Source organism: Pseudorca crassidens, chromosome X (genome assembly GCF_039906515.1).
Source record: "Pseudorca crassidens isolate mPseCra1 chromosome X, mPseCra1.hap1, whole genome shotgun sequence".
Taxonomy (NCBI): Eukaryota; Metazoa; Chordata; class Mammalia; order Artiodactyla; family Delphinidae; genus Pseudorca; species Pseudorca crassidens.
Window position 1 is genome coordinate 41,050,563 of NC_090317.1, and position 27,794 is coordinate 41,078,356.

At 36.5% G+C, this 27,794-nt stretch overlaps 1 protein-coding gene across 1 annotated transcript in view; it reads right to left on the bottom strand.

Annotated features, from left to right (window-relative positions):
• The window catches only part of IL1RAPL2 (interleukin 1 receptor accessory protein like 2), a 533,285-nt gene that overhangs the window by 13,414 nt on the left and 492,077 nt on the right, over positions 1 to 27,794 (bottom strand). The window contains exons 6-8 of the mRNA XM_067724491.1: positions 15,577 to 15,722; positions 6,730 to 6,873; positions 1,145 to 1,315 (exon numbers count right to left, since the gene is read on the bottom strand). Coding sequence (XP_067580592.1) covers positions 1,145 to 1,315; positions 6,730 to 6,873; positions 15,577 to 15,722 — 461 coding nt within the window. The remainder of the gene's footprint in view (positions 1 to 1,144; positions 1,316 to 6,729; positions 6,874 to 15,576; positions 15,723 to 27,794) is intronic.

Genomic DNA, 27,794 nt, shown 5'->3' on the forward strand with positions numbered 1-27,794 from the left:
AATAAAAGTTATTGAGGAATAAATAGCGTGATCTAGAGGAGTGAGAACCGGAATCAAACAGATATAGGTTCTTATTCCATCTCTACCATTTGCCAGCTGACTGGTCTTGGACTTCTTTCAGGCCTTATTTCCTCATCTGTAAGATGAAGATAACAGTACCTGCTCTTTCTCCACATAGGGTTATTGTAAAGATGAAAAGAAATAATGTATGTGAAAATAATGTATGTGAAATAATGTATGTGAAAATATTCTATATACTGTGAAGTACTAAATATATAAGCTTTTAAATTTTGTTAGCCCATGTGTATAAATTACCATATTCTGATTTGTGGTCACAGCTTAATCTCCCCCTCTCAAGGATATTAATATAGACATGCAAATGAATTCTAGCACTTTTATGTTCCCTCAATGGCATTTCAAGCTCGAGGGCAGAGACCATATCTTTTCTGTATTTACCTCACACTTTACTGTGTACAGTACACTGAACAGAAACAGGAAAAAAGTATATATTTTTACTTGAACCTGAATTTATTCTGTAAGCTCATATATAGCTTTCAATATGTAGCATAATTTAAAAGTAGCACTCAAGCCTACATAGTCTAGAACTTCTTAAAAAGAATTTAAATACACAGTGAAGGTGCCATACGCCATGGCCTCACTTTCATTTTTAAGTGGATTTTCTTCTGCAAATCTGGAAATGAGTATTAAATCATAAATTCAGAGTTATTAGTGACAATGATTGTAGGTATAAGTAGAAGCACAATGACAGAAGACCAGATTTGGAACTGAAATGCATTGAAAATCTGAAATGCAAAAAATCTGAAATGCAAAAAGTCTGAAATGCAAAAAATATCTGACTTATACACATTTTTTTAATGATCATCTTTTTCGCAGAACACTAAGGCAATATAATAAAGCATACCATTAAAGCACAATTTAAAAACCATACCTAAAATATAAGTGAGAGTGCCTTTAAAAAAAATTTGGATGCTAGAAAGTCAGAACACAGGTATTGGGGAAAAATTTGAATTTAATAAAATCTCCTGTAAGAAAAACTATCTAAATACTTGGCTCTGACATATGAAGTCTCCACATAACTTAAGTGAAGCCAAACTTTTAAAATACAAAAATTGAAAGTACTTACTTCCACTTGGAATTAGGTCCCTTTCTGGGATGAAGAGTTTATATCCATAGTGTTTTTCTAGCACATCTGGTAGTATTTCAAGAGCAAACTGCTCTTCTTCAGGGTTGTCACATTCCAAAGTATCTTGGTCCACTTTTGTGTAAGAGAGATAGGCATCATATTCCTTGTTGTCTTAGAAACAAAGAAAACAAAAGGGTTGTATGTATCATTAGGTTCTCTTTAAGTACTAAATGTCTATAATCATTAACAGGCTGGAATATGCACTATAATTAGTGACTGTCATTAATAACTGGAAAAAATAAGTTACATGCAATGCTATAAGAAGTCTAGTACATTTCAACATAACTTAGTTATAGTCCTAGGATATGAACTGAAACTGTTATGCAGTGGGCAACATATAGTCAGGACAGAATAAAAGAGAACTATTATTTGTGACTTTTGGCGTGAATGATCAGCTCAGTGTGTTTGAATGCAGGACTAAATAGACTCATGGATTTGAACTCTTTCTGTGCCAGTTGGCTTGGCTCTGTTACTCGGTCACAGACTATACCTTGTTTGCACAAATATGTGTAAGAGATCCAAGAGGGGCTGGGCCCTAGAGTGTGGAAGATCGAAATAATCCAGCCTCACTCCTGGAGACACTACTTGTAGCACATGCCATACTTCCAGTTGGTTAGTGTCGTCATCCTTATATACAAAATGCAGTTCATTACCAAATATTAGAGACAGCAGCTGGGTTTTATACAAGTGCATTGCCTGTTATTCTTGTTCAATCCATGGCCAACTAATTTGACACAAGCTACCAAAAGAACCCTTTGTTTCAGAATATACATCCTTCCAATATTGCCAAATTAGGTTTTCCCTTCACACATTTAGTCAGAGGGTTAACTGTGCTTTGAGAATGTATTTTTTCTTCCTTTGCTATATTGGCTCAGAGCCAGTCTCCCCAAAGAGAAAATTCTCTCTCTCTCTCTCTCTCTCTCTCTCTCTCTCTCTCTCTCTCTCTCTCTCTCTCTCTCTATATATATATATATATATATATATATATATATATATATGCAGTTCTTTCTCAAAGTATTAGTCCCCGCTGGTTTTAGAAGGAACACATTGGAAAAGTTATATTGGTTTTCAAAATTCCCTTATTTATAGAAAAAAATTTAAAAGTTAATGTAATGAACCTAGACTCATATGGAACTATTAGTATTTTTTAAATCTAGTTACTTGCAAATAATAATTTTAAAAGACCAGCAAACATTTCAGGATTTGTTTCTAAAACACAGAAATATTTTCCATTAAAACAGACCTGATTAGAATATAGCTAAAACTTGACCAAAAGTTAATTTACAAGATGAAGCAGCCACTCACTTTCCTATACCACTAAAATGTGGTTCTACCTGCTGAAAGAGGAATATGTGATAGGCATATAAAGAGATATAAATACCCTATGGTAGGAGTACGCAGCACCCCCTGACTATCTAGTGATAACTGAGGCAGGATTATATTGTTCTAAGTCTAGTAAGATTCCAGGCTTCACTACCCCCACATGAACGGGACTCTGCTTATTTATATTAAGATGGTGCCTGAAGCCAGGAGGCTTCTCTTTAGCCTGTCCTCTATCTGGAAAAGACTGCTGTGAACCTTGGTTGGGTACTTGATTGCCTAGAAGCAGATGCACATGAAGGACTGCCCTGATAGTTGAGATCACTTGGCTTACAAATGGGGCACATTCTGCTGTTATGCATAAAACGCCACTTGGAAGTGAGAATGTTCATAAGCAATGCTAATGTAAGAACCTCCTGGTAATCCTAGCACCTCTGCCCCTGTTCCAATCAAGCTCAGGATGCACCTGCAGGCCCTTGACTTTCTCCAGCTATAATTACTCACCTGGGACTGAGAGCTGCCGATGATACACAGCTGGAAGAATAAAATAGGCCAAAGGACAAACAGATCCATTTCTATGAGCAGACTGTATTTCATTGTTCTTGATGGATGGTGTTGCTGCCTCAAACTTCATAATGTTAGACTAGACCCTAGTTTCCTCTGACTTTGATAACTCTATGTTACAAACCTCCTGAAATGCAACCACTTATTAATTCATTCAACAGTGATTTGTTGAGCATCTATTATGAGCTAGCCATCTGCAATGACTACCTGACTCTTTCACCCATCTGGCCAGAACTTCTAGACTCATGCCATATTGCTTGTCCTGACTATGACTATTTGCCCTCCAACCATGCCTAATCTCACATATCCCTGGTCCTATCCTTACTTGCTTCACCTATATTCTAATATAGATGATGCTACAAAGACTTTTTTTCCAGAAAATATTGCTATATTTGCATATCCCAAGTCAAGTTATGAGAAAGAAAATGGATATCTTTGCTATGTGTTAACACCCAACACATCTGGATAACAAATTGTACATAACATTCTAGAAACACATCATTCTTTGGAAAATGGTTGCTTCTGTTTTCAGTCATGTCCCTTTAAGGTGAACTAAAGGTGAAGAGCTTATGGTAGCTGGCCAGAACAGGAAGAGAGCTCTCAAGCCACCATGTCAGATGTCCCAGAAGGTCTAGGATGCCAGCTAGTGAGCAAGCAGTGATGCAGATGCAACAGTTTTAAAAGTGCACTTCAGCTCTATGTAGACAGCCAAGAAAACCTCATGAAGAGCCACAGCTGTTGCTCACAAAGAGGAGCAAGATGGATAGAGCAATATCAACAATATGATGCAAATAAAGGTTAACAGCAAGTCCTGAATATTGTTTTAAAACCGAATGGCAATTCAGCAACACCACTTTGCTAGGTGAGGCTAATGAGAATTCCTCTGTGTTAAATCATGCTGACTAAGTTCAACTGAGGAACCAGAAAACAGCACGATGGAGACAAAACATTATAAGGAAGAAGGCTCGCACAGTGGTCACCATAGGTATGCTGTTACCAATGAAGAGAGAAGTTATGACAAAGGGAACCAAACTCTCTGTGGAAGAAGTTTCCTGTTGTCACACTGTCCTTTCCATTTTAAAATCTCATTTTAATCCTGTTCACCATTAGGAAGCCATTCCTGTTTACAATGTAGTTCTTCTGGGGCTCTGCTAAACACAGTGCTAAATCCTTAGCTTCTAAAGTGCAAAGACTGTGTAACTTTGTTGATTATTGTGTCTCCAATGCCTACTATACTACCAGTGTGTGTGTGTGTGTGTGTGTGTGTGTGTGTGTGTGTGTGTGTGTGTGTGTGTGTGTAGGGTTAATCCAGGTGAAGAATATATGTAAGTATATACATCATTCATAGTGCTTGGCACACAGTAGACACTTAATAAGTATTTAATGACTGCATAATTCAAAGATCAAATAAATGAAGCAATCATTGATGAAATGAAATGAATTATATCAAAAATGTTTAAGAAGTCAGTTTGATAGATTTTATTTTATAAAAAATATGGCATTTTTATAAGAACTTTCAGGAAATGCTACCATAGATATGAATCCAAGAGAAAACATGAACAAAAAGTACATGGGTAAAACTATGGTGTGTCTATGAGATGTCAAAATATTTAAATAAAGAAATGAAAATTCAGTAGGCTATCCAGCTGACATTTGGCATCATGAAACTGGATATTTCTAGAAGGGCTTTAATATTCATTTATTCATCCTCACTACATATCTGCTGACTTTTTAGTATTCTATTCAGCTAGTACAGAGATTGTGTGTTTAAAGTCCAAGTTTCCATGTAGGAATATAAACTATTTTAATTTTCCTTCCTGCTGAAAATCCTTGAAGTTCCCCCCCAATTGAATTTTTCCCTAAGATAATTGGTTTGGAACCAATACACACAATTCTCTAACCAAAATGCTCTAGATTACTTGTCATCTTTGGCCACATGGGCCACATTGGCGATATAGATGCAAAATGTCGTATGATATTAGCATGAATTTAATCTTACAAATATGTACTACAACTGATCAGTTAGTCTGGATTATTGGATATGGGTGATGAAAGTAATTATTTCAGATTAACTTCATAAACTATATCACCTCTTGCAGAAAGTATTAACAAATTGCTTGTAATCATGACCTAAAGCAAATGAATCAGAGCAGACTCCCTTTCATGTACTTTCATATAGACAGTGCATCTTTAACATTCCCAGTTAGATACTTTAGCCATTTGTTGGCGCTTGGGAACCAGTGAAATTTTCCTCAATAGCATATTTCATCTCATTATTTTATGTGTGCAGGTTAAGAAGTCAGATCTTTCAATATTAATTATTGTATACAGAAACTGAAGGTAATTGACTACATTTTCATACATATTGTTGGAGCATGTAATTATCATCAGAACAGGCCCTAATTTCTCATATTGAAGATATATCTAAATAAGGGTCTTTGGTACTTTTAAATAGGCTGCTATAATCATTAGGTAAATACACTGCTTTGATAATGAGCATGCATATGTATTCACCAAACAGCATTTGTCGAATTTACTGTGGAAACATAAAAGTCAATTAAAACACACTCATATCATTGTTCATATAATAGTAACAATAAGACCAAAATCAAAGATTCTTCAAAAATTTTGATGTTACATTCACCACTCTGCCTTTCTCCTATCACTATATAAATAAAACAAAATCATAAACTGCTCTCCTTTGAGGATCTCAAAACAAACAAAAGCTCTAACTTTCATTATTCCAATAGAATGAAAACTAAAATTTAAATCTGGCTTTTTAAAGTAATGACTTACAATTGAACTTCTTTTTTATCTTGGCTTACCTAAGGCATTCCATACACATGTTTCCAAGGCTTATAATAGTTTGTGGGTGAGGACTGTATGCATAAGGAGTGATATGTAATGATTTCTTATTGATATTGATTGGAAATATGATAATTTGTTCTCTTGAAAAATTAAATCATTTTTGAATGTTCAAAGAAACAAGGCTCAATACAACGTTTTGTTGATATTTCATATATAAGATTTTCAAGGGCCATAAATGGCAAACAGAAGAAAATTATAAGCCACATTCTGAATTTTTTTCCATTGAGGTCACCTTTGAGAATTGTGCTACAATCATACAAAATATATCAGTCCAGATGTACTATGAGCTTTAAAATGAGTATCTCCATAGCTTTTAATATGTTTTTTGAATAATTTGTTTTTTTCAATGCCAGGAAGAGCTAAATATGATCTGTGCCTAAATTTGAATTTTCTGGAAGAAAAAAATGAAATTGATTCTTAATTTCTTTCTTAATAAGGGAAAGGGCTTTGACAACAATTGTTTGATCTCCTGACCAACTAATATCTCCTTGTTAAACTATTTTTTTGGAAATAAATTTCAAGAAATAAAATTATTTTAAAGAACACCCATATATTCTTTACCCAGGTTCATCTATTAATATTTTCTCCCCTTTGCTGTCTTTCTTGATAGATTAATACCATTTTTTTCTGAACTATTTGAGGGTAAGTTGCATTAGTCATAGCCTTTTAACTCTAAATTTTTCATCATGTATCTCCTAAGAATAGGGATATTCTCTTACATAATCACAAATTCATGCCTTTTAATTGAATTTGAACAATAAGAGATAGCTTACCATCTGCAGTTTCATCACCTCCAAAATGCTGTCGGTAGAAGAGCATCAATTCAATATTGTAGCACTTGTAGATGACCACGAGCAATACAAGGAGGAGAAAGATTGCTCCCAGGCCTCCTGCAAGTTCAATTTTGTAGATTAAATCTGGAACAAATAAAATAAACAGGAAAAGGTAATTAAATCAGCAACACTGAGGAACTTCCCATATTTCTAGTCTCTAAGATGTACAACCCATTCTGTTTTTCTTTACAGAAGATTCTTGCTTAATGCAGTAAGTAGATGCATTCTTGATACATTTGTGTAAATCAATTTCTTGTTAAATTAACTCTTTTCTAAATATTTGAAATTTTTTACTGTTGAAAGTGATGTCTATCTGAAAAAGAATAGTCTCTCCCACTTTGTTTTGAACACATCTAGACCTCACATGTATACTTTTGCTTTAAGTGTACTTCAGGAAACTATTAGAGCTGCCTTTTACTGGGTTCAGGTCCAATATTTTGTTGTTTCTGTTAAATTATCTTTTGGCTTAGCAAGATTACAATCTAATACTTCTTAGGCCACAGGCCCTATTCTTCTACAGGAGAACAGCATCATAAAATTATTCTCAGAATCAAATAAAATCCGATGAGCCTACAGGATTTAACTGTTTCATTTAACCACAGTAGAACATAATCCAATAGAAGGTAGGCAGGGGAAATTAGCTTATCCATTTCCCCTACTTATCTGAATAAATGACTGTAATTTGTATGTGATATAATATGCCCAATGGGGCTAAAAGAGAATAAGAAATCTAGGCTAATCACTTGGCCTATTCAGCCAACACCAGGCTACCTGATAGCAGCCTTAGGCTTTTCCAGTGGGGCACCCCTAGAACTCTGAGAGTTGGAACAATTAAATCAACACATAATGGAAGGAGACATAGTATATCCTAGGCCCAGGAAATAGTGACTTACATGTAGCTTAATTAGTGATATTAACAAAATCTAGGGTGTATCATCAAAAGAGGGGATAGCATCATGGAATTTAGAGAAAGGGGAAGTCAGAGAAGAATTTAGAATATGAATTCAGCAATGTCGAGAGGAGAAATGCTGAATCTGGAAGACACTAGACCAGAGATATTTTCCACTGTGTGACAGGGAAATTCACTGGTCTCAACATAATACAGATAAAACTATCTTAAAAATTAGCTAAGCTCCCCTTAATCTAATTCCACAATTACCAAGTGATTCTTTTATTATTAATTCAGCTTACCATGTAACTACAAACTGAAAAAGGGAGTGGCATTTTAGTTTGTACATCAGTTGCTTATGAGTTTGCTTGGCAGCAATCAGCCTCCCTGGATGGATCAATTCTGGGGTACTGCCAAAATCAAATTGATGACAATGACAGACTGCCATTCTTGAAGGTCTCTTGACAGTAAAATCATGAGCCTTTCCCTGGGATTGTCCCTTGTCTCTATATAGGCTTATTGCTCAAGATGAATTAGGCTCAGTATAACAATAAGACTAAGAAAAAAGATGAACATATATAATATATACTACAAGTAATGTATATTATAGATAAAATTTTCTACCAGTCTACTATCTATTCTCTAAGTAATCCTTTAGGGCAAGAATTGTTGGTCCAAATTCATCACTGAAGAATCTAAGACTCAGTAGTTTAATTCACTTACCCAAGGTCATACACCTAAGAAGTGGCCAAGATGGGACTTGAGCCCAGATATTCTAACTTCATATTTAAGGTTCTTTTTATTACACCACAGTTTTGTAAGCTCCTCTGGAAAGTGACGATGAAATTCCTTCTCCCTCTTCCTCCATAGAACTGTTGGTAATGCTTTTCAAGAACATGTGACCTGCGGTGAATTTTGGATTCTTCTGCCCTTTCAATTCCAAGGAAAGAAGCTAAACTACAATTGCCAGGCAGAATGATAGGGCCGAGCAGATCTCAGACAGTTTATTGGAGGGTATTGAAGAATTCTGCAGCTATATCAAGAAGGAACGAGGGGCTCCTTGGAGTCCAGCATATGAAAAGTTTTAGGTTTTGTAGGGAGATAGAGAGTTTGGTATTTAAAAGGAGGTGGAGTAATAGAGAAGATGGTAGTGGCCAGAGACAGCATGGCCAATGAGGAGAGTCGCTGAGTAGAAATGTAAGAAATATAAATGTATTCTTTTTCAGTAAGGAGAGAGGGAGAAGGATAGAAAAAAGAAGGGAGTGAAGCTGTTGTGAGAGACAAAATATATTAATAAGGAGCATTATGAGGGGCCACATAATGAGTAGGGATAGGAAATTGGAATCTATCTCTGTCATGCCTACTGCAAGAGGTGGTCATTTGGAAAATTAAGCCACAAAATTTCAGGTAAAAATAATCCTACCTCATATTAGCTCTGCCTCCTGCCCTCCCTATAGAAAATGACTCCCCAGGAACCACTGCCTGTCTCTATGTGGTTGGTAAGGCAGGCTTGCTTATGAGACCTCTGTGGGGCTGCAGTATCACAACCTTTGCTTGTTTTCTTACTGTTTTATCAATTATGCATTCTTTTTTTATTCAAAAAAAATATCAAGTGTCTTTATATTTTTTAACATCTTTATTGGAGTATAATTGCTTTACAATGGTGTGCTAGTTTCTGCTTTATAACAAAGTGAATCAGCTATACATATACATATACCCCCATATCTCCTCCCTCTTGTGTCTCCCTCCTACTCTCCCTATCCCACCCCTCTAGGTCGTCACAAAGCACCGACCTGATCTCCCTGTGCTATGCGGCTCCTTCCCACTAGCTTTCGGTTTTACATTTTGTAGTGTATATAAGTCCATGCCACTCTCTCACTTCGTCCCAGCTTACCCTTCCCCCTCCTGCTGTCCTCAAGTCCATTCTCTATGTCTGTGTCTTTATTCCTGTCCTGCCCCTAGGTTCTTCAGAACCATTTTTAAAAAAAATTCCATATATATATATTAGCATACGGTATTTGTTTTTCTAGCCAGTGTGAAATTGACAGGGCAATATGATTTTTTTTTGTTTACTCTGAAAACTGAATTCTCTTTGATCTTAGGTCATTGATTGACTTGATTCAACATGTTTTTCCTGTTGTAAAATGTTCATTTAATGTTGTAATTTTGTTAACTCTCTGTCTCTGTCTCTCTCCCTCTGTCTCACTCTCTGGTCAGAACAGCTTTCAACTGTTTTCAAAGTCACTGAATGGGATTTTTTTCCAGCAATTTCTATGTTATTTACAGAGTAGAGTTGCTATTAGGTAGATGGAAAGCTTCAGCAGCAGGAACAATTTGTGCTCCCAAGTAGCAGACACCTTTTTCAGCAGTAAATATATGGAAGAAAACTGTGGTGTGAAAAATACCTTTGTGGTTTCGGGGTCCATTTTATAAAAATATCTTTGAAAGATATTACCTAGTGATGGCTGTTTACATTGAAAACTGTGGACCGAGTCCCTGAGACTCAACCAGTATTCTTTGATTCAGCACAGGCAGTCACATTAAAAGGGAAACATGTATCCTATAATCAGAGAGCAGAATTGCCATCACCCAGTTGACACCTAGCTTTTCTTTTGTCTTCTGTTTTCAACTGCCATTTTCCATCTCAGCAGGATCTATATTTCTAGGGACATTTCCTGACTGAGAAGGTGGAAGTCATTTTATTTGGACTGTGTCGTGTATACGTTTCACAAGGATAGAGATAGCCAGAAGAGCAAATATTTATGGGATTGTAACTTTTTCCAGGCACCCAAAGTACAAGTGTAGCTCTTTTTAACCTTCTTAGTTTGAACCCAGCTAGTTCTTCACTTTGAACATGAAGATCAGACAGCATAGAATGGGACAAATAATAGCTGAAGTCAAGGGACTGGAGAGCAGGAAGACTGGAACTGTTCTGAGCTTGCTCATAAGTTGGGAAGCAGGTTAGGAGATCCCACCTGAGGGTCTCCTATACAGGTTGGGGGTTCAGGGTGGGGCAGTAGCACTAGGAATGAAGAGAAAGAGAGAGTCATTGATATGTCTCTGTTTGTGGGAAAGGGAGTATATACAGAGAAGGCATAATTATCAGAATTTTCCTAGCATTAAGTTCAGAGTCTTGGTTCACCAAAAAAAAAAAAAAAAAAAGAATTTCTTACTAAAATGTTAGCTGTACTTGTTGGCAAATAGTTCATTGGAGAGTGAGGGCATAGCAGGTTAGTAAATGAAGGTAGAAGTTGCATAGGTAAGAGACATCTTGCTTTGAGAATGCCTGACCCTGTTAATTGCATATATTAGACATGAGTTTTCATTTTACGAAAGGCCTTTTCACTTTGTGAAAGGATTCATGAAATGTTTCTTCTCTATAATGATCACTTATGGCATTTTTGATATTTGACTTATAGATCATCAGGAAGTTATTGTTCCATAAAACGAGCCATACTCATATTCCAGGTGGAAATCCTGTGGCTACTGATGCCAGGCTATGTTGTGATAAAGCCTGAAAGGTTCAACTCCAAAGGAAATAACTGAAATTTTGCAATACAAGCCAGAGCTCAGTCTGATTTAATATGCTGTATCAGGACCATAGGGCTTATTGTTCTTTTCTTGACCTCTACCATATTGTCGATAGCTCCTAAAAAAATGGAGTAAGGGAAGATGAACTGCATCCTTTTGCAAAGCGCAGTGAAAAAATTTAAATGCTACCTAAAACAGGGAGTACAAACTGGTATACAGTGGGCCAGAAAAAAGGTTTTTGTTGGTCTATATGTTTCCCAAAAAGTAGATACTAATATTTTAAAATAAAAATATTGCATATCCAGACTTTCAACTTCACTTGAAAACCTTGAAGCTCTCATATCCTTAGGTTCACATTTCAGCAAACATGGCAATAATCTAGAAAAGAATAGTGACTGCCCTTTAAAGAAAGGCATGTTTCCTCTAGCCTGTGTTTAATATCCAGCCCTCTTTTTCTTTTAATTTCAATATCTACCTGGCTATTAATGTCTTTGAGTTTTTATCCCCCAATCTGGAAATTGAATGTTTTGAAAAGAGAAATGTATTCAGATAACCCAGAATAGACACTAGTCAAGGCCAGATCTCAGGGAAATCCTCTCTTTACCAATCCCCGTTACCCATCCTCTATCCTATTGCACCTGTCCTCTAGGAGGACCATTTTCGCCCAACAAATGTTTTTGAGCACTTACTATATTCTATGTGCTAGGGATACAGCAGTAAATAAGGCAGGAAAACGTCCCTGTTCTTATGAAGTTTACATCCTAGTGTGTGTGGGGGGGGGGTGGGGGGGAGACAAGAAGAAAACAAGTATGTAATATGATATCAGATAGTAGTAAATACAATAAACAGAAATAGAGCCAAGTGAGAGGGAAAAGAAGGTGATGGGTAGTCCATCGATGGATGAATGGATCCAGAAAATATGGCATATATACACAATGGAATATTATTCAGCCTTAAAAGAGGAGATTCTGTCATTTGCTACAACATGGATGAACCTATAGGGCATTATGCAAAGTGAAATAAGCCAGAGCGAGAAAGATAAATATTATAGTGCATGGTATCACTTATATGTGGAATCTCAAAAAAAAAGCTGAAGTCACAGAAACAGAGAGGAGAAAAGTTGTTGTCAGGGGATGGACGGTGGGAAAGGAAATAGGGAGAGGTTAGTAAAAGGGTACAAACTTTCAGGCAGATGAATCTGGTCTGAGGATCTAATGTATAACATGGTGACAGTAGTGGATAACACTGTACTGTATAAACTGAAATTTGCTGAGAAGGTACAACCTAAATGTTCTTACACACACAGAAATAAAATGTAGATGTGTGAGGTGATTGATGTGTTAATTAACTCAATGTGGGGAGTCATTTCACAATGTACACATATATCAAATCATCACGTTGTACACTTAATATATCTATATATCATACAATTTTATTTGTCAGTTTTACCTCAATAAAGCTAAAAATTTTTTTAAAAGAAAATGATTGGGTAGTACTATTTTATAAAAAGTGGCCAGGGAAAGGCCTATTGAGTAGGTAATATTTAAGCAGGCACCTGTATGAAAAGAGGGAATGAGTCATGGGAACAGCTGGGGGAAACAGCAGTGTTTCAGGCAGAGGAAATAGCAAGTGCAAAGATCATGAGCCAGGACTGTGCTCGGTGAGCGTGAGAAATAGAAAGGAGGCTAGTGTGTGCAAGGTTTGAGGCAGATTGTGGTAGAAAATGAGATCAGAAATGTCTTGAAGGCCATGGCAAAGATTTGGGGTTTCATTCTAAGTGTAACAGTGAGGGTCCTGTAATTGGATGGTTCTAATTAGGGAAATAATATGATCTGACCTAGATATTAAAAGGATCACTCCAGATGCTGTGATGAGAATAGACTGTGAGGGGACAAGGGGGAAGCAGGGAGACCGTTCACGGGGCTATTGCAGTGATCCAGGCGATTGATGCTGGTGGCTTAGACTCAGATGATAACAGTGAAGATGGGGAAAGTGCTCAGAGTACATATGTTTTAAAAGTAGAGCCATGGAATTTGCTGGTAGACTAGATATAGCGTATGAGCAGAGAAAAGAAGAAGTCAATGATGACTCCAAGGATTTTGGGCCTGAGCAACTGGAAGGATGGTGATGGAGATGAAGAAGGCAACTGGAGGATCAAGTTTATAGGGAGGAGAAATCAGGAATCCTGTGTGGGACAAGTGAAGCTTGATATGCCTGCTAGATATGTCTACTAGTGGAGTTTTTGAATAGTTGCTGAATAGGCAGTTAGGAATACAACTCTGGAGTTTAGGCGAGAAGTCCAAGCTAGAGATATAAATTTGGGAGATGTCAGCATATAAATCGTAAGCAAAACTGAGGTGGAGATGGAATTGAAATCATCTAGGGAGTGAGTGAGAAAAGGGGACCTGAACCCTGGGGAACTCTAATATTTAACGATTAGGAAGATGAAAATTAATATTCGCAGTTATTCATGATTTAGACACATTTCCTTGCAGAAGCCATGGGAGGCAGCAATTTTGCAGCGTACCTTGGTTTCTAGTGTCAGATTATTAGAAATTTGAAGGGCTGCTAGTGGTTGCTTTACTTATTAAAGGGAAATGGATTTATTTTAAAACTCAAGGCTATTTCTGTCTCTACTGACTGACTATATGGTAAGACCCCCATTATTTTTCCTCAGAGCAGGCTTTTAATTGTAACACCATACACATTTTGTGCAATTTTTTGTTTCATGTTTGAGCTTTGTCTTTCTTTGCACCCTCACTGCCCTGAAGACTATAAGCCCCCCACAGACTTGGGGATGACTATTCCCTAGTACCTAACACGATGCTTGCTATACATGATCCTCAATAATAAAAGAGAACATTATTCATTTATTAACCAGAATGAGTTCTAAGTGCCTATTAGTGGCCGGACACTGCCCAAGTTGCTGAGGATACAGAGGTGCAGCAGAGTCTGGCTTGGAGGATCTCTAAGCCTAAAATAAGACTGAGATGGACAGGAACAAAGCAATCCTTGCAAGAAGGTATCTGGACATAATCAATGTCTGCCCTTCAAGTAGGTGGACAAGTGGTTGCTTAGTGGATACAAGTTATTCAAATTCCATTTAATAACAAATCTTGTTTGAGCATGGTATATTTCACACCATATCATTATTATTTGAACCTTAAAGTGACTCTACAAGGTAGGTATTTTTACGCCTATTTTATAGATGAGGAAACTAAAGTTTAGGATGTCTAATCAGACAAGTTAGTCCTACTGAAGTAGGTAGCCAAGGCAGTGGCTGAACCAGGATCTCCTGAAGCAGGGTCTCCTAGTTTCACTTTCTATATTAGACTCCTCTATACTTAAATACTCCATTATTTTAAGATGAAATCAAGTCCAACAGAGTAAGAAATGGTGCTAGAGAGATAAAAGCATTATTCTCAGAATAATGACATTTCCCTGCTTCTCTTAGAACTGCTGGTCAAGGTTATATATTAGGGCTGGTTGGAAAATAGAAATTCCATCTTGGCTACAAGGTACAACTAGTGACCTTGCTGATTGAATCTGTTCTAGCTCTATAGCCTAGACAAAAAGAACACTGATTGAGAACATTTGTTGTGTTACATTTACAAAACCTTTGCCAGATGCACACATACAGAAAGTATTTAGCCTTTTGCAGTAATCAGGAGTTATTTCATGGTAAGAGCCAATCTCAGAAGTTGCTCCAGCAGCTGGGATTGTTGTTCCTATGTCTGTTTTTATCTCTTTTATTTGTAAATTTATAGTTTCTTTTCTTTGCTCATTATATACAATTTCCACCCCATATGGAATCAACTCTAGAGAGGGATCTACATAAATGCCAAAGTATTTAAAAATACATGCACCTGCTGAAGGCCTTCAACACCAGGTCATATCATGAAATATTGTTCATGATCTTTATTATAATAATTGTAAAAATTATATGATACTATCTATTATTTTTATTTATATTTTAGTCAGGGAATAAAGAAGTGATTTTGTTTCTCATCCAATAGTAAAACCCCTATTATTTAATTTAAGCAATATAGGATGAAGTGAAATATAGAGAAAATGTTTAATATCAATGCCTATCAAATTTTATGTAACACTTATAACCAAGGTATATTTCACCTCACTGGATTTAACAAATAACAACATTTCATTTAATTTATCCACTTCCTAATGGTATGGAAGATCATAGGAATTTTATGCTAATATCCACAGCAAGAGAGAGATATTTCCTTAAAAAGACAAAATGTTCAATAGACATTTATACTAAATGATAAAATCAGGCCAGGAAACATACCTAACTTCAATAGTTACTTGATAGGTAAACAAACTATAGTAACAGTTATTTAAAAAAATACCCTTTTTACGCAGCAGAACACTTGCATGTTTTCGTCCATTTCGGTTTTCCACATGGCAGGTATAATTTGCCAGGTCAGCCTCCACCACTGAATCAAAGATGAGTGCCAACTCAACTTCTTTTTCTCCAAGATGCTCTTTGAGGAGCCTGAAATAAAGGAAAGTATTCTTGGCTGAATTGGTTTGATTTGGGGAGAGCCCAGCCATGCAAGGACTAAAGATGGTTACGTAGCTTACTAAGGTCTCCAGTGGGCTGGAGAGTCCTGACGGGGTGTATGTGCAGAAACTTGGAAAAGAAAACACAAAAAGTGACTCTTAATGCAAAGATCAGATGGAAAATGAAAAAAGTGAGGAATTCACTCAGCAAAAAGAAATATTATCATGCCACTAGGCTTTGATAAATGAAGCCAATATGATTTGTGTGGCAAAGAGGAGGAGACGTTGGACTCCATATTCTAAGCTGAGCTTATGAAAACAAATTGGATTTTTGCAACACGGCATGAAGGGAAAAATGTCTGTAGAAATGTAGAGTTTATGTCAGAGGCTAGAGTTTTGACAACAGGGGGCAAGATGGTAAAGAAATGGGCCTTGAAAATGACTGCCTTATGAGAATTAAACTAAGGGTGTTTAGTGGCCTTTTATCCCCAAATATCAGTGAGAAGCCTGTTCTCTACTTTCTCCTGCCTTCTGTCCAATGCAGGTATATACCCCTAATCCTCCAATGACCTACCATGGCCCTGCTTTCTCCCGACATTGCTCGCCATTTGTCTTTCTCCTTCCCTCCACACCCTCCCATGCCCCTAGGAGGAACTGCCCTATGTGACATTTTCTCATAGTGCTGCCTTTTGCTTTCTCAAGTGAAGTTGCAAAGGTTCTTGAATGGCCAGTAACAGTTGTTCTTCACAGAGGAGCTGAGTTGCCAGGAACCTTTCCTGAGGAGCGTGCCTCTTGTTTCTCTGGAGAGTTATATTCTTGCCAATGGCCAGCTGCCTCCTGGGTGAGGTGAAAGTAGGTACACTGCCTACTATTACTTTCTAACTCCTGGTTTTGACCAAAGAAAGAGAAAATTGTGAGTCTAAATAGTGGAAAGCCTGCTGTTAAGTTCTGGGGTGAGGTTGTTAAATACATGAATTTGCAAGATGGAACATTTGGGGCATTTAAAGTAATTCTCATCTCCTTTTTGACACCTGGTTAGGAAGGCAGAGAAGAACATTCAGATTTACTGGCATTTAGCATAAAGTTGGAAAAGACAACTGTACTCAGAGAAAACTGGGTTATAAATATGGGCCTCCCACTTACAAGCTCAAGCTGTATTCTTACAAAGTAATTAACTCAATGGCACCTTAATATAACTCATCTTTAAGTTGGGAAAAATACCTGCCATACTTAACTTTGTTGTGGGGGTAAAATGGGTAAAATGATTTCAAGATTAAATGGCATATGCAAATGCAAATGAATGTTATTAAACACCAACATTTCATTATCCAAAGGTGAACTTTATAAATTTTGGCTCCTCGAAACATGTTTGTATTTATACTTATTGATATTTCAATTTGGTTTGGATTAATCTCTTCTGGCTCCCCTTTAAGAGAAGGAAAGACTTAAAGTTGGGTTGGTGAGAGGGAGTTCTTAGAATCTGAGAATCTCCCATACTGAAATCCTAAACCCAGATTATATTCCAAATAGAGATGCTTTTAAAATTAACCCTATTTCTGTTACCTTCCAATAATATACATATCAGAGAGTTGACAATACTGGCGTTGGTAACTTGAGTAAGTCTCTTTAGTATAAGAATTTTCTTAACCATATTTCACTGGTAGTCTATTCATTTTTTTCTTCCTGGCTAAACTTGCAGTTTTCCTCTCTTTCTCCTCTCCCAACACATACCTAAACAAGGAAAAATGGGAATTTACTGTCCTAATGGTTTATATTGAATTTTACTCTATTTTCCCCCTGCTATGTGTATATCACACTATACTCAATTCTTTTAGTTCTGTGTGACCTGCTATGTGATAACCCCCTTTAGGCCAGAAGCTGCTTAAGCACCACAAATTAAGTTTGATTTAAAGCTTCACATGTAGGGCAGCCACAGCCTTTGCCAGGCATAAGGCAGAAAGCTGATCCTGTCCCTCCAGACAAAGCCTTTCCCTCTTCATTTCTAATGCAGTTTCCAAAAACAGCTCTTCACAGGCTGCAGAAAGAATCTAGAGAGAGGATTTGAAAAATGATCCTTCATCTATTAATATATATGAGGTGTCTTAATTATCAGCTCTTGAAAATCTAGAGTAGACCTGCTTTTTTGTAATTAAAGAGAAAATTGGTGTTTATGTCTATAAATCATTCTGCAGAGCAGTCACAATTTCCTAGCAAATATTGATATGTAACAATCTATCAATTATTCTTTGTCATTCCCCTGAGTGCCTAGCTCTGGGATAGGTATTTGGTGTAAGAGCAGTATAAGCACTAAAAGACCAGGTGCGTGCTCCCAGTAAGCATTAAAATTTAAACAAGGAGACAAAATCTACACAGCTGAAAAAATTATAGGCGGAATGAAGTAAAACAGGATGGTACAGTCATTCTTACAATGGAATTTCAAAAAAGGGAGAGATTATTATTTACTAAATTAGCTGGAGAAGGCTTGAGAAGACTCTGCCTAAACAAAAGGAAGAAGGAAGTGTTTTCTAGGAGGGAAGATAGGAACAGGTTTTTGCAAAATGTTTGAAAGAGAGACACTGAAGGGACTGGTTTTGGAATGGAGGATACAAATAAGGGGGTCTTGGGATATACTTCAAATAACTTCAGAAGTATCTCATTCCAAGGATTAATATTGAAGGCAAGTTATAGGTAACAGTGAACACTGGCAAAATAAAAAATTCAGGTGACAGAAATCACTAGTTTCAAAAGTTTTATTGTTAAGACCTATTATTAAAAAGTAATACTAGAAAATGTTTAGAAGTTGTCACTCTCATCCTTACAAGAGAAAAAGCAAACAAAATAAAAGTCAACAACTTTTCGTAGATCCATCAGAGAATTGAGGTCACAGGGCAAACTCCTGCCCCCTAAATTTGGGATAGCTAGACAATTACTGAGAATCACAGTGTACTGGGAGCAGAAACCCAGGAGCAGGAATCAGCATGAATAAAAACACTTAAAATGTAATTGATGAGTCACTGTAGGCCCAATATGGACTAGATTGAGAGTTAAAAAAAAAAAAACAAAACTCCATGGGATCTAATCTTAGGGGTGCCCTGTACTTTCATGAGTTTTGCTTCCAAGAGCCTGTCCAGAGTTTCAGGGTGAAGATCAGAGAATCCTTTATGCTTTTGGCACAGGAAGGGGAAAAGCAACTATCTTGAAATGAGCCCAGAGCACTCTTTCTTCTTAACAAAGGCACGCCCTCAAGTGAAACTCTTTAGCAGAACCTAAATTACTTGGGTTTTACCGAAACTGGGGGAAGAGAAATATCTAACTCCAGCCTCCTCAAGCCTTCCTGTCTCATCTAAGAAAAGGAGGAAAGCTGAGGAATACTTGTAAAGGTCACAGCCTGAAGGTACAGGTTCATTGAAAGACTAAGACTTTACCATAGGATTATAGAATACTTACCACCACACCAATCAAGCTCCTGTATGATTACAAAGGTTTTCAGCTGAAAAACCTGCAAAGCTCAGACCTTATTTAAGAAGCAGTCTCTAGGAAAACTGAAAGAAACAGTGGAGACATAAACAAGTACATTATAGGAAATTTTAGCCTCTTACACCTACGACTACAGAAAACAGTAAACACAGCCTAACTCCTAGCCACATAAACATAAAATCTCACAATAAAGACCTATTTACTTCAGTTCCTTTTATCTGATACATCACATCTGGCTTTCAATCAAAAAATGATAAGGCATGTTAAAAAGAAAGTCTGAAAAGACAATGCAAGTGTCAGAACCATATTCAGGTATGGCAGAGAATTATCAGAATGGGAATATAAAATAACCATTATTAATATGTTAAAGGCTCAAATGGAAAAAGTGAACAACATAAATCAATAGCTTGGTAGCATAACCAGAGAGATGGAAATTCTAAGAAAGGCTCAGAAGGAAATGCTAGAAATAAAAACACTGTAATAGAAATAAAGAGTGGCTTTCATGGGCCATTAACAGACTGGACGTGGCCAAAGAATCAGTGATCCTGAAGACAATCAACAGAAATTTCCTAAATTGAAACACAAAGAGAAAAGAGCATGGCAAAAAAAGGGACAAAACATTGAACACCTGAGGTATAACTACAAAAGGCATAACATACATGTAATCTAAATACCAAAAGAGAAAGGAACAATAGAAATATTTGAAGTAGTAATAACTGAGAATTTTCCAAAGATACCAGACCACAGATGCAGAAGTTCAGAGAATACCAAGCAGAGTGAAAATTAGAAAAGTTACACCTTGATGCATCATATTCTAACTGTATAAAGTGAAAAAATGAGAGAAAATCTTAAAAGAATTCAGAGGAAAAAGCTTAGCTATAGAGGAATAAGAATAAGAAATACATCAGACTTCTCTTTAGAAACTATGTAAGCAAGAAGAGAGTGGAGTGAAATATTGAAAGTGTTGAAAGAAAATTACTACCAACCTAGAATACTGTATCCATTTATCCTTCAAATGTGAAGGAAAAATAAAGACTTTTTCAGACAAATAAAAACTGAGGGAATTTGTTGTCAGTATACCTGTCTTGCAAGAAATGTTAAAAGAACCTCTTAAGAGAAAATGAAAATGATATAGGTCAGAAATTTGGATCTACATAATGAAAGGAAGAGTGTTAGAGAAGGAATAAATAAAGAAAAAATATTTTATTTTTCCTATTCATAATTGATCTAACTGGTAACAGTTTGTTTAAAATAATAATAGCAATAAAAGCAGTTATAAGAAGTTCTGAGGATCTAATATACAGCATGGTGACTATAGTTAGTAACATGTATTTTATACGTGAACGTTGCTGAGATTAGATCTTAAGCATTCTCACCACATTAATAAAAGAGTTAACTATGTTAACTATGTGAGCTTAACTAATATAATGGTATATGTCAATTATACCTCAATAAAATAAAATGAGAGTGAAAATGTAACCTGCAGAATGGGAGAAAATATTTGCAAACCATATATCTGATAACGGGTTAATATCCGTTGGCAAGAATGTGGAGAAAAGGGAACACTGTATACTAATCGTGGGAATGCAATTTGGTGCAGCCATTGTGGAAAAGAGTACAGAGATTCCTCCAAAAACTAAAAATGGAACTACCATATGATCCAGCAATCCCGCTTCTGGGTATATATCAAAGGAAATGAAATCAAGATCTCAAAAAGATATTTGTACTCTCACGCTCAATTTAGCATTATTCATAATAGGCAAGATGTGGAAACAACTTGTGTCCATCAGTAGATGAATGGAAAAAGAATATATGGTTTATGTGTACAATGAAATATTATTCAGTCTCAAAAAAGAAAAGAAAAGAAAATCTTGCAATTTATGACAACGTAGGGGAACCTGGAGAATATTAAGTCAAATAAGTCAGACAGAGAATGAAAAATACTGAAAAATACTGTATAATATTACTTATATATGAACTCTAGACAAGCCAAACTAATAGTGACAGAATGGTGGTTACCAGGAGCTGGAGGGTGGAAGAAATAGGGAGATGCTGGTTGGTAGATGAAATGGGGAATTGCTGGTCAAAGAGTACAAACTTTCAGTTGTAAGATAATAAGTTCTGGAAACCTAATGTACAGCATGGTGACTATAGTTAACAATACTGTACTGTATCCTTGAAATTTGAGAGGAGAGTAAATCTCAAGTGTTTTTACCATACACACACAAAAATGATAACTGTGTGGTGATGGATATGTTAATTAGTTTATTGTGGTAATCATTTCACAATGTATACATATACCAAAACATCACATTGTATACATTAAATATATACAATTTTTATTTGTCAATCATACTTCAATAAAGATGGAATTTTTTAAAAATCAAAAATGAAATAGAGCAAAGAGATTGGATTCCCCCCAAAATAAAAAATAAATAAAATAAAATAAAATAAAATGAAAGCTTGTAATTCTTGGAACATATGGTAGTTCTATTTTTAGTTTTTTGAGGAACTTCCATACTGTTTTCTACAGTGGCTGCACCCATTTACAATCCCACCAACAGTGTACTAGGGTACCCTTTCCTCCACATCCTCTCCAACATTTGTTATTTGTGTTCTTTTTGATGAGAACCATTCTGACAGGTGTGAGGTGATCTCTCATTTTGGTTTTGATTTGCATTTCCCTGATGATTAGTGATGTTTAGCATCTTTTCATGTGCCTGTTGGCCTTCTGCATTTCCTCTTTGGAAAAATGTTTATTCAGGTCTTCTGCTCATTTTTAATTGGGTTCTTTGTTTTTTTGATGTTGAGTTGTATGTGCTGTTCCAGTTTCCATTAACTGTAAATAGTCCCTGAAACCAAACTGAATCCTCCTTTGACGACTAGGTATCTTGCAAGTCTCTGGGTCTTTATTCTGAGTATGAGTAATCATTATCCAGGAATAATGATTGAGAACATCAATAATAGGAGATAGTTTTTAAAAACCCTCTTAAGGAAACAAAAATCTTTATTTTAGTGTCATTTGCTTTTTAAAAAAATTCCTGTTAAAGCCTTATTAGTCAAAGACCAGGATCAAGCCCGTAGGCTGACACAATCAGATTTGTTGACTGAATACACTGTGGAAGGAATGCTCCAGAGGAACTGTGGATTGTTTCTTGATTGAAGAGAAGAAAAAAGCATCTTTTGTAACATTTGGGTTCCCACTAAAGATTCTGAGGATGGTGTAAAGAAGAAGAAATAAGTTCTGGATTGATTGCAACTTCTGAGGCAGTTGGTGGTATGGGGGGAGGATTGACTAGGAATTGTGTACTGTCATGAGGTGGAGGTGGTTTACTAATTGGGTATTCCCAGTAATATGAAAATAGCAAAGCAGGTCTGGGCATCACTGGTAAGAAAACAGTAGTCACTCCAAAGAGGTGGGGGTCATTATGGCATTATACAACTGCTGCATGACCTTGGAAGAAACAGTATTTTCTGTTAACTTTGCAGCTGGTTTTATCTGTCTGTCCTCCCAGCCTGATTAATAGCTGGGCTGCTTATTCTCAGTCCCAACTGATTTTTTACTCTTTCAGTCCTGGGCAGGTTTTAACTCTTTATATCCTAAATGTGGACTACAACAGATCATTCTGAGAATTGATGATTCTTGCTAGCTGTGTTCTGATAAAGTCAATGTAGCTCCACTGGAACTATGAATCAACTGCCCAAGGACAGCTCTTCCTCAGTCACTAAACCTCAGATTTTTTAATCTGTAAAATAAACTGATATGATTTATCTCAGATGGTTATCATAAAAATCCAATGTAATTTAGGATGTCAAAATGTTTTTGCAACGTACTGTGTAGCATAGAAACATGGAGGAATTATTATTTACTAACTATAGTTGCTTGTCTCGAGCAGCTTACAATAGAAAACACCATATTTGAGACTAGGCATCTATAATCTGCTCAGTAAATGAAGAGAGATAACAAATATGTCTTAGGTAGCCTTTAAATATTTTATGCATACGTCAAGGCTAAGACCCACTGTGGAAGTGGAACTGTGGATAGTAGAGTCACCACTCCTCCAAAAATCATCCTTCAGATAAATGGTCATTAAGGCTGCCCTTAGGTAAAACTATGCTGCTTATGAAGTTTACTTTTCCATTGAAGACTCCTTATGACTTACAATATCTACACTTACATATATATATATATGATGAGTTTTGAAAATTATTTAAGTCAAGGCAAAGTGATCAATCAATATTCCTCCTTCCAGTGGGATGACCTGAGAGTGGGAGAAAACAAGGGATTATGTGTGTGTTAGGGGATTGTTTTGTTATGTTTTTAGTTCAATTTTGGGGCAGCCAGAGCAGGTTGGGTGTTTCAAGGCACTGAAAAAGCATGGTGGGGAGCTGCCAAAACAGAGCTCATCATTTTGCCTTGGCCTTCCTGGGGAAAAATTAATATTCCCAGCTCCATATTATTTGTTTAAATTGGTGAGATATTAATAGGTTATTTTGGATCTTTAACATAGACTCACCCTATTTTAAGAATAAAATCTTTTCATACCTGTATCACATTCCCTTCTTTGTCAAGAGCATTTCACTTACTCAAGAAAGGTACGTTAAGGTAAAGGGATGGAAACAGAAGGCTGGAAAGTGGTAGAAGCAGGAGTGAAAAAAACAAAACTTACAAGTGAACAAAGCCCATATTCAACTTGTAGCCTTTTAGGAATTGAAAGTAAATTAAATTATTTGCATTTTAAGAAGCTTGTCTGAAAAGCCTTAAGATAAATTGAATATGTTTTTCAGGTCAAGAATTATACAAGATTTGGTAAACTTGCTTTATGGTATTGGCTGGGGGAAAAACATTAGCTATTGATAGGGAGATTTGTAAAGTGAGATTTATAATCGAAAATTACTCTCCATTGGGGCAAAGCAATTGCACTGAAATTCATGCAGTCTCCATCGACTATCAGATGCAATTCACAACCCTGCAGGGAAGCTTAAGGACTATTATTTCTTGTTTAATAGGATTAGTTCATTTTCTCTGGCATTTTTTATTAACACTGTGGAATATGTACCTCACTGTAATTTTTTTAAAAAAATTCTCAAGCCTCTGTTAAGATTAATTAAAAGGAAGGTCTGTAAAGGTGTGGAACTGGGTTGGTCTTGCTAGAATGCTCATACCCAAAGACTACTCCTGTTCATGAACTCTCTTACCCCACTTTGCAAGCCGTTCCCATTAAGTTTAAACAGAGGGACAGAAATTAGGAAGTCCTCTCCTAAGGATAGTTTCCACTGTGTCTCCTCCCAATAATAATTTGACTTCTCTGAATAGACGTGGTAGAGCTTGTAGAGAGCAGCTTGTTGCAAGGACTTTAAAATGGTAGATAAAAATAACCAGATTTGCACAACTGTAGCTTATGCTACTGCACATGCAAAATTCCCTTAACATCCCCACAGATGACATCTTTTGGAGTCAGTGGAAATGCTGCGATGCAGTTGTATGGGATAGGCTGGCAGTTGTGATTGGATGCTACATTTGGGTTCAAATTTCCTTAGGGCTCAGTCTCTTAAAACATCATGGACTTTGGTAGGGCTATGCCAAATTTCTGCCTAAAGGGAGATAAAGGAGAATCTGTATGCCCAGAGTGGAGTTTGAGTACTTTGGCAGCAGGTTGCAAGTAAGGAGATACAAGGAACCATGGTGGTCAAAGTAACCCAGAGAACAAACAAATAAGAACTCCAAAACCCTGGTCAGGATTCGATCAAATCTGCTAGTCAAACTGCAAGGGGGGGCTTCCCTGGTGGTGCAGTGGTTGGGAGTCTGCCTGCCGATGCGGGGGACGCGGGTTCGTGCCCCGGTCCGGGAGGATCCCACGTGCCGCGGAGCGGCTGGGCCCGTGAGCCATGGCCGCTGGGCCTGCGCGTCCGGAGCCTGTGCTCCGCGGTGGGAGAGGCCACAGCGGTGAGGGGCCTGCGTACCGCAAAAAAAACAAACAAACAAACAAAAAAAATGCAAGGGAACTGCTGAATACAGAGGCTGCACTGACTATAGATTAGGCTGCACTAATCTACCCTTAGGTAGATTTTTTCTTCAAAGTCTTCTATTCCTCTGGGGCAATACTAAGAGATAAAAAGGTACAACACATACTTCTAGGATCAAGCTGCTGCCCAGGAAATGGAGAACCTAGGCAGCATGGTCAGTCGTCTTGCCAGATCCATTGCCTCTGCAGCAGCTTCTCCATAAGTTAACTTCTTAAGAGCAATTAATTTACATCCCCACTTCTTAGATCTACTGGGAAGTGCACTTCTGACATATGTGCACAACACAAGAGTTGTGATTCAATTAAAATATGAAGTAAATACAATACCCTTTGGGAGAGCTATGCATTCAGAAGGAAATTTTGTTTCCAGAAATGATTTTGAGAGGAATCCTCTACTTCACATCTTCAGCATTCTGCTGTCAGAACTGTTCCCTTTGGAGAATATATGTGGGCTATGAAAGAATGTAGATCTTTTCTTGATTGAACTAATGATATGATTAGCAACTTTGTTTTTGATGAAACTACCAGATTTGTTCCAATCCACCATACTGTGTAAAAATCTTGTTTCAAGGACATTGCTTTTGGAAGCTAGAAAACAGAATCTAGTAATTAACTCGTGTTTTAGCATAAATGGCCATAGCCTGAATGAATTCCCACACCCACACAAGCTCCCAAATAGATCATAGATCATACAATTAATATTACAAAATGGCCAACTATATGTTTCTCTTGGCCAGGAATTCCTGCCTCTTTGTTTGCACTTCTCTGAAAGTGTCTCTAGTTAGCTAGTAAGGTTTTGTGAAACTTTCAAAACAAATTCTATGTTACTTTCCTCCCCTGCAAAAATATAGGTATGCACCCTTTGTTACTGGAAGGGTTGTAGATGGTAGAGAAAGAGGATCTAACAGAATCCAGTAAACAATGATGTTTTGCAAATCCTGAAAGTTTGACTTCCTATAGCGCTTTAATATCTGGGTGACTCATTTGGCACCTAATACAGTGGCTGGGACTGGATTAAACTGTTTCACATATGTGTGCTTTGTCTCCCACCACTCTAATCATTTGCTGCTGGAGCAGCAGCATGGCCTAACTTTTCTTTTGTAAAATGGTATAACCACTTTGGAGTATAGTTTGGAAGATTCTTAAAAAGTCAGATAATCCTGGAGAAAAAAAAAAGACAGTAAGTAAAAACTAAGGCCATTTGAATGAAGTACTGACTTTAGTTAATAATAACGTATCAATTTTGGTTCTTTAATTGTAACAAATGTACCATAGTAACTTAAGATGTTAATAACAAGAAAAACTGCCTCTTTTGCCATGTGAGGACACTGAGGGTACAGTAAGAAAATGGCCATCTATCAACCAGGAAGTGAGCTCACATCAGCCATTGAGTCTGCTGGTGCCTTGATTTTGGACTTCCCAATCTCTAGAACTGTGAGAAATAAATATTTGTTGTTTAACCTACCCAGTCTATGAAATTTATAGCAGCTGAACAGAATAAGACACTATCTTTACAATTTTTATGTAAATCTAAAATTATTCTAAAAAGTAAAGATTTTTTTAAAAAAGCTTTAAAAGGAACTAAAACAGTTAAATGTACACTTACTATCAAATTCATCCATTCCATGTCTAGACATTTATCCAGGAATAAAGGAAATATATATGCATGCAAAGATGCATACATGTATGTTCATAGCAGCTTTATCTGTAATAGCCCTCAAACTGGAAACAACCCAAATGTCAATCAACAAGTGAATGGATAACCAAATTGTTTATATCCATATAATGGAATAATACTGAGCAATAAAAAAAAAGAATGAACTACTGATACTTGTAACAAGACAGATGAATCTCAAAATAATTGTGTTTAGTGAAATAATCCAGACAATAAAAGAGCACGTACTGCATGATTCCATTTATATAAAACTCTATAAAATGCAAACTGATTTATAGTGACAGAAAGATAAGTGTTGTTTTGAAAGAAGGGCAGGAGGGGGGCATTAGCAAGGAGCACCAGGAAACTTGTGGGTAATTTATATGTTCATTATCTTCATTATGATGATGGTTTCATAGGTGGATACATATATCAATCAGCCCTTACAGATTATACACTCTAAATTGTGTGTTTATTGTATGTCAATTATGTGCCAATAAACCTGTTTATTTTTTTAAAAATCCAATTAGTCATGTATAGGAAAAGGGAAATAATTATCTTAGGCTCATATAACTACTACCTTTGATCATTAAACATAGCTCTGAGCTTTTTGGTAGTGGAAATTTTGCTTCTTTGTACCACTGTACCTACCACTGGCTGTTTGGGGACCAGTTTCTTTCTCTGAAAAATGACGAGTGACCCTTAAAGTCTTTTACAGGCAGATATATTGAGAATAATTCTAAACATGTATCTTCTGAAATAAGTTAATATAAATTCATTTGCATTAATTTCATAAACCTTAACTTGAAATTGGCTAATAAAGTGATACCTATTAGGAACCTTAAAGATTAAATGGGAATTAATAGTTAAGAACTATTTGTAAGTAGTATACTGATTATTTTTTTCT